Genomic DNA, 7993 nt, shown 5'->3' with positions numbered 1-7993 from the left:
GGCTGCAGTCTTTGTAGCTTAAAATGCCACTTTTTTAATAAACCACTAAGTTTTAAAAATGTTATAAAACACAGAAGAATGCTGTATTTCCAAAATTACAGCACTTGCCCTAGGGCATGAAATTTGAATGTGATGTCTAACATACTTCCAACTGCTGTTTCATAAATCAGGTGAAGTCTTTTTTTTCTTTGCTTGAAAATATAATATAGAAGGGTTTCTTTGGAATAAATGGTGGTTGTTTTCTAGTATTGTAGGCATTATAGTTTAGAATCAGGCTCGTTCCTTCACTCCTCCTGTGGAGAAGGAGGTGCCATGGGTGCGTTATCTGTGGTCTGCATGCAGCTCTGTCACGGCGGCCTTATGGGATAACCGTGGTTGGGCCATAACAGGTAAGGTAAACTCTTGTCCCAAATACCTGCCTGAGATTTGGCGATGGCTAGATAGCATCGTGAGGTTAGAATTTGCTCAGACAATGCAAAATGAAAGCATTAAAAATACCATGAGGCAGCCTGTTCTATCTTAGCGTTTAAAACACTAATTTAAGAGTGAAAATTTATGAAAGGAAACGTTCATGCTAGAGACATAAATCCCTGGGTGCGTAACTGGAGACACAAATTGATGCTAATATAAGGCTTCGGTGGATATGCCAAGCTAGCAGAACCTGTTTTAACAGGGTGCTTGGCTGTCAGCCTGCAGCTGGAGTGATTTTGGGCAGATGAATGGTTTGCCCTTCCATTACGAAGGCTTTAGAAGGTATTCTTTGAGTTTTCTTAATGCTTTGAGTACGTATGTATATCATGTTTGTTAGTGTACAGTGTAGTTTGAAACTGCCTACTTCTCAATTTTTATTTCTCCTGAAAATGAGAGGTTATTTTTCATACTTCCTAGTTAATAGATGGAATCTCTTTTGACGTGGATGCATTGACTCTTGATTTTTGGTGTCTGCTTCTTTGTGATGCTGGTAGCTTCTTACCGACAATTATATTGTGACATACGTTTACAGGCGGCGTGTGTGTACTTTTTAAATGATTTAAACAAATCAGTGACTGTTAATTAATGCTTTTCTTACATGATACCTAAATTTATTTGATCTGTTGAAATGGATCTAGTCCAACACTGAAACTTTACCCAAATGAATGCTTTGAGGCCACTAAATTAATTGGTTTTGTTCTGTCAGTGATGGTTTTGATTTTTCTGGGTTTTTTTTTTCCCCAGCTCTGATGAGGAATTCTTCCCAGAGAGGGTGGTGAGGCACTGGGACAGGTTGCCCAGAGAAGCTGTGGATGCCCCTTCCCTGGAAGTGTCCAAGGCCAGGCTGGATGAGGCTTGGAGCAACCTGGTCTAGTGGAAGGTGTCCCTGCCCATGGCAGGGGGGTTGGAACTAGATGATCTTTAAGGTCCCTTCCAACCCTAACCATTCTATGATTCTATGAGGAATCTTAACATATGTCTGTATTTATCAGCAAAGTCACTTATTTTTACAGTGTTTAAGATACCTTTTTTCCCCCTTTTAAGGGTATTTCCCTATATACTTTGAGTAGTTTTTCCTCAAGCAGATGGATTGCATGTACATCTGCTGACAAAATTCTGAATAAATTTGAACCTAAAAGTTGGATGGTTTCCTGTATTTAAGATGTGAATCAGATATGATTCAAATGTAAAAATTCCAAACATGCTGTAAGTATTCGAATGTTTATTCTACTACCTTACTGCTACTCTTTATTTTTCAGTCAGGTGGTTAGGGCAGATAAGAAACTGACTGTGATATTTAATAGGCTGTGCAAATTCTGTTAACCGAGTTCTTATGTCTTGTTTAATATTTACAAAAGCCAACCTGGGTGACCTTGAAGTAAGTGGAAGTATTACTCTGGCAGCAGTATCAGGCTTTTTTCCCCTTCAGTCATCTAGATTGGTGATTCCATGTTGGTGTGTACGCAAAAATGAAAAATGTCAATTATAGGATGGGTTTACATTATATAATGTGCATTTTTCTCCATACCCTCTTCCTTTTGTAGCTTGTACATTGTACAACTCTGGTGTTTTTCTTTACAGTTGGCAAGTTGATTCTTGGTATGGGAACTCCATGTCATTGCTGGCGGTATCTTCCCACATGAAGTTTTACAGTGTATTTTTGAAGTAGTTATCTAGTTTTTTCAGCAGTGAAGCACAGCCGTAACAAAGGGCACATCCGATTTCGACTGTATATACAGCAGTGGTGCTTTTTCCATGCTGCTTTCTTAAACAAAAATGATGATTATGCTTGATAGAGATGATGCAATACTCCTTTGCATGTCCTTGAAGCTTTATTAATCCTGAAATATTAAACACAGCATAAAATTAAGGCATTAAGTACTTAATAAGAAGCACAGAAGATGGAAATACTGTATTTGTGTTAAATATATTTGTGTTAAATAAATTTGTGTTAAACCCCAGGGAACCTGTAGATGCCCCATCCCTGGAAGTGTCCAAGGCCAGGCTGGATGAGGCTTGGAGCAACCTGGTCTAGTGGAAGGTGTCCCTGCCCATGGCAGGTGGTTGGAACTGGATGGGCTTTAAGGTCCCTTCCAACCCAAACCATTCTATGATTCTGTGATCTTGATTATGTAAGATGTTACTGAGCAATAATAATGCAGAACAATTGTAATGACTACCCATAATTACATTGCAGGACTAATAAAATATAATAAAGTTTTCACTTTTAAAATTAACTTACAGGAGCACTTGTGGCTGTTGTGATGGTGTTGCAGTTAGGTTTTAAGATCGACTGAAAAATACCTTATGCTAGAATTAAGTCCTGTAATTAGAATATCTTGCTCCTAGTTAACAGTATTTGTGTTAATTCAAGATTTGTCGTCTTTTCAGAGCTTTCAAGCAGGAATTGTTAAGTATTTGTCTCTTTCTAGGTTGGAAATTACAAGCGAACAGTAAAACGAATTGATGACGGTCACAGACTCTGCAATGACCTTATGAATTGTATTCACGAACGGGCACGAATAGAGAAGGTCTATGCTCAGCAGCTTACAGAATGGGCCAAAAGATGGAAACAGCTTGTAGAAAAAGGTAATGCCTTCTTATTTTGAACTCTGAAAACTTTCTCAAATGGGAAAAAAAAATATTTCTGTATATCTTTGTTTTGGTAAGTACAAAGTAGAGATTTTGTACTTTTTAGTCTATAGCAGAGTCTGTGCATAAGGCTGGGTAGTGGAACTAGTAATCAAGCTTTTTTAATTACAAACAAGCAAAGTCTTGCTCATTTGCTAGTTTACTTGTTTCTTACTGAAGCAGATGAATCTTGCCTCCAGTGTTGAAGTATCCAGATAGACTCAGTTCTAGGGAACTGGCTCTTTCTAGGTAAGTAATGACATAGAACAGAGTTGGAAAAGTGTACCTGAATAATTAGGGGGCAGTGGCTGGGGGAGAAAGACTAGTAATAGCAGAGGTAGGCCTTGCTCTAATGGAAGACTGATCTGATACCCCTGTAATGTATTCTGAAGTAGTTTGTCCTTTCCTGGTTATCCATGCTTCGAAAACTATGTTGAGAAACTGAAGGCAGTTCAAAGAGGAGCCAATAGGTGGAGTACTGGGAATCATGGTGCAGGGAGAAGGAGGCCAGACTAAATGAATATTATTTCTCCTGGTGTAGAAATTTGTAATATTCTAAATTTATCTGAAAAGAAACCGTTCCCTTTCCTAGGTTTGCATCAATATTGCTGTTTACAAGTAAATATAGGTCAATAGCTTCAGGTAGTTTCTTGGGAATATAAGTTCCATGTGGGTGATGGTTACTGAGAATGACACTTTCTGTTGTGTTTAGGCCCACAGTATGGAACAGTAGAAAGGGCTTGGTGTGCTTTTATGTCAGAAGCTGAAAAAGTGAGTGAACTACATCTAGAAGTAAAAGGTTCACTGATGAATGAAGACTTTGAAAAAATCAAGAACTGGCAGAAGGAAGCCTTTCATAAGCAAATGATGGGAGGATTTAAGGAAACCAAAGAAGCAGAAGATGGATTTAGGAAAGCTCAGAAACCCTGGGCAAAAAAGCTGAAAGAGGTACAGCAGTAGATTATGTATTGGATATCCTGTGTTACCATATATTAATGTCTAATATCTCTATAGGGAGTAAACTCCCTATTCTCTCTGCTGGATCCTCCTTTCTCAAAAAGATCTCTTGCTTTCTGTCCTCTTCTGAAAATGAGTATTTTTCTTTTGGTCTCTACTAATCTTGACTTCAGTGAAAATCTGGAAAAAGTGGAATTTAAGCTATATCATTTTAACAGCATCTGATTTCATGCATTTGAAAATTACAAATTGCTCAAAGAAATGAGCAGGGGAAAAGTCTGTGGGTTTTTTCTCCTTGTGCAACATTATTCTTAAATAATAGGCTTGTAAAAGAAGGGGAGCAGGAGAACATGGGCAAAGGAAAAAATGTTCTTTTGGGGACTTTTCTTAAGTCTGTTCCACACTTCTCTAAGTTCTGAGTGACATTTCTTGTATGGTGAGAGAATGCTAATTCATAAGTATTACAGTAATTTCCTTACTTTGATTCTTGTCTATTGTTCATTTCTTGACCTAAATGAAAAAAAGAAGAGAACATTCTGAAACAAAACCTTTCTTCATTGTGACATGATTATAAGGCTAAGCAAATCGGTTGATGGTTGTTGCATAAACTGTCCCAGGTGCAAAGATTCAAATCTACTTTGTAGGTGGAAGCTGCAAAGAAAGCATACCATGCGGCCTGCAAAGAGGAGAAACTGGCAGTATCCAGAGAAACAAACAGCAAAGCTGACCCAGCACTAAATCCTGAACAACTTAAGAAATTACAAGACAAAGTGGAGAGAAGCAAACAAGACGTGCTAAAGGTATAACTGATGCTAACGTACGGTTCATACGCGGCATTTTTAACCTGTAGCTTAAGCATATTTCAGCTTTTATTCCCTTCCTTGATGTGCTGCGGAGTGCAGTGCAGCTCACGTTCAGTGACGGTCCCGTACCAAGAGAGTTTTCTCAATAAATGTACGTCATTGCCACGTTCTGTGAAGAGAGGATAACATATTGCTTCCATTCCACCTAAGTGCTTTCAGCAAGGAAGGAAGCAGATTAAGCCAACTTCTAGGAGAGACACCACTCATGTAGTGGTGAGGGTTGAGTGCTGAAAGCTTGCTGACATCTAAACTTGTAGTCATGCTGGACTGCAGGATGTATTTTTTTAAGAAAATAAACTGAGTCATGTAAATAAAAGTAAACACAGTTGTGGAAATACCATTCTTCGGCCCGGTTTGGTTTCTGTCTTTAGTGGGCTGCTACCAAAAAGCTTTTCTTGTGTGACCTTCTTTAAAGACATCTTTTCCTTTTGAGGATGCTGTTCTGTGATCTGAAGGGCTGCTGTTGGATCAGGTGGGAGCTTTTAATTCCCATCTTGACTACTTCTGCAAATCAGTGCAGAGTCTGAGGCTCTACCTGTTAACTGAGCTCACTGCATATGCAGTTTACGTTCACAGGGATGGATACAGTGTTTGGTTTTTTTGGTTGTGTCTCTCAGTGGACTGTGTAAATCACTGAAGGGGAAAAGACTACACTTTGGAATTATTCAGAGATCTTGAAGAGACCTGTAGCTTGAAAGGCTGCCTGCTCTGATCTACTCTCTGGCTCCTTTGTTTTTTATCTTTAGCGTTGCATAAACATTTGTCATGGTTTCTGTTAAAAAGCCAGAAAAGAGGCTTAGAACTTTATGGTAACTGTTCTGCAGTTTTGTTAAATAACTCTCGCCGTGACCTAGCATAGGTGCTGTGGTCATGAAAAGAGAATGCAGCCTGGGAACTTCTGGTCTAAATCTTGGCCATTACTGCATTGATAAGTCTGTTATGTAGGGTAGTAATAAAATACATTGTTAACTGTTTGCTTTTTCTATTCCCAGACAAAAGAAAAGTATGAGAAATCACTGAAAGAATTAGATAATGCCACTCCTCAGTATATGGAAAACATGGAGCAGGTATTTGAACAGTGTCAGCAGTTTGAGGAAAAACGCTTACGTTTCTTTCGAGAAGTGTTACTGGAAGTCCAAAAACACCTTGACTTGTCTAATGTTGCAAGGTAAAACTGTGTAAGACTTCAAAATTGATGTTTAACACTATTCAGTGAAAAGTAATCCATGCTTCAAATAGATCAGAGTTGGGAATCTGATTTCTAATGTGTTGCTTCAATTTGTTTAAAGTGTAAGTGAAACAGCTTAATTCTTTGTTTTGTCTGAGGTCAGGTTAGCATCTATCCCTAACGTTTGCTAGTTTTATTTAACTTAACACTTAAACCAAGAAACACTCATTCTTGTTTTATTTTTATAATCAGATGTGTGCCAATTAGAAAGGATTTGGAGCTCAGAATCAAGAAATGCTTAATTGAAGATTGGGAATGGAGGGTTTTGGTGTATTGTGACTTGCATGTTTATTGGAGAACAAGCTAGAATTTATTAGTGTAAGACAGCATGAACTTCATAGCATAAACACATCTATTGTTAAAATATGAGTGCTCAGTCTCGGGGAATTACGTTAACTCGGGGATAAATGTTAAAGAAAATGTTAAAAACAGAGCAAGCAGTAGGTAAGGACAAGATTACTCACTTGAGCATCGTTGTCGTTTTGGGGTGCTTGAAAGTTCTTACTTCCTGCGGTGGAAGACAGGTTCTTGTTACTCTGAGCAGATAGATAGTTAGGATTGCTGCCCATTTGAATTCAGTTTAATCAGGTTGAAAGAAACTACAGGACTAAATGAGGAAATAGTTGACTTAGAGGGCAGGGTTGAGGGAGAGACTGTAGGAGATGACTGAGTGGAGAGGCAATGATTTAAGGTACTTAGGAGGTTCAGGATTTGTGTCTTACAGTATGTTAATAAAGGGCAAATGAAGAATTATTTAGGATAATACTAGGGATAAAGCAATTGTAGCTGTTTGTTTCCTTATCTCTGCATCTTTGAATAGAGAGATAAAAAGGGTAGAATAAACCCCCAAAAGAAAGTTTGATTTTTAAATTTAGTACTACTAATAATACTGAAGAGCAGAGTCCAGAAAACAGCCCTGCCCTGTTTTTTACAGATACAGACCTCCATAATGACTTAAAATTCTCTTAGGATAAGACAGGAGTTCTCATAGAATGATATGGACTTATCATAAAAACAGTTTCTACTGTCTTGTAGACAAGCTTTTAAATTCAAGAAATTTCAAGATTGGCATTCAATAATTTAAATACATTCTTACGTAAACCCTACATTTAATGACACCTGATTAAGTTACTTTACACAAGAGTCATAATTCTAAAGTGTGGCAAATGAGGATTCTACATTTCTGTGACCTTTCAGTAAGCTTACTTGTTGGACTGATCTTCCTGTTTTACAGGCACTTAATAGGTCTGTCGTAGTTCTTAGAGGTTTGTCTTGCTGTTTCCAATACTATTGTGAACTGTGAGGGTTTTTTTTTATCTGACATGGGGACGTGCCATGTTTCTAAATGTTATGCTAAATTCGAAGACAAATTTGTTTTTCAGCTACAAAAATATTTACCGTGAACTGGAACAGAATATCAAAACAGCAGATGCTGTGGAAGACTTGCGGTGGTTTAGAGCTAATCAAGGTCCAGGGATGTCAATGAATTGGCCTCAGTTTGAGGTAAGGTCAGAGTACCTAAACCCCAGATGTCTTACATCTATCTGTTCTCTTTGCTTTTTGTAATATTCCTTTTTGGTGTAACTCTTGAATTCAGGCTTCTAGCAGTGAATGGTTTTGGTTTTACAAGTCGTAAGGTCAGAGTACCTAAACCCCAGATTTCTTACATCTATCTGTTCTCTTTGTTTTTTGTAATATTCCTATCTGGTGTAACTCTTGAGTTCAGGCTTCTAGCGGTGAATGGTTTTGGTTTTACAAGTCAGTAGTTTTCTTTTCTTGATTTCCTTTGGGCTTTTCTCATCCCCTAAATTTTGGAGGTGATTATATCAGGCACCTTTTACAA

At 38.0% G+C, this 7993-nt stretch overlaps 1 protein-coding gene across 1 annotated transcript in view; it reads left to right on the top strand.

Annotated features, from left to right (window-relative positions):
- The first annotated feature begins 2903 nt into the window (after nt 1-2903).
- Nucleotides 2904-7993, top strand: part of PACSIN2 (protein kinase C and casein kinase substrate in neurons 2) — a 9149-nt gene continuing 4059 nt past the window's right edge. The window contains exons 1-5 of the mRNA XM_010148095.1: nt 2904-3060; nt 3815-4050; nt 4704-4859; nt 5915-6090; nt 7533-7653. Of these exons, the coding sequence (XP_010146397.1) occupies nt 2967-3060; nt 3815-4050; nt 4704-4859; nt 5915-6090; nt 7533-7653 (783 nt within the window). The 5' untranslated portion in view covers nt 2904-2966. The remainder of the gene's footprint in view (nt 3061-3814; nt 4051-4703; nt 4860-5914; nt 6091-7532; nt 7654-7993) is intronic.

The sequence above is a fragment of the Eurypyga helias genome, unplaced genomic scaffold (genome assembly GCF_000690775.1).
Source record: "Eurypyga helias isolate BGI_N326 unplaced genomic scaffold, ASM69077v1 scaffold11863, whole genome shotgun sequence".
NCBI classification, from domain to species: Eukaryota; Metazoa; Chordata; class Aves; order Eurypygiformes; family Eurypygidae; genus Eurypyga; species Eurypyga helias.
Note: the sequence above shows the minus strand (reverse complement) of the source record. Positions and strands in the feature narration are given on the sequence as shown.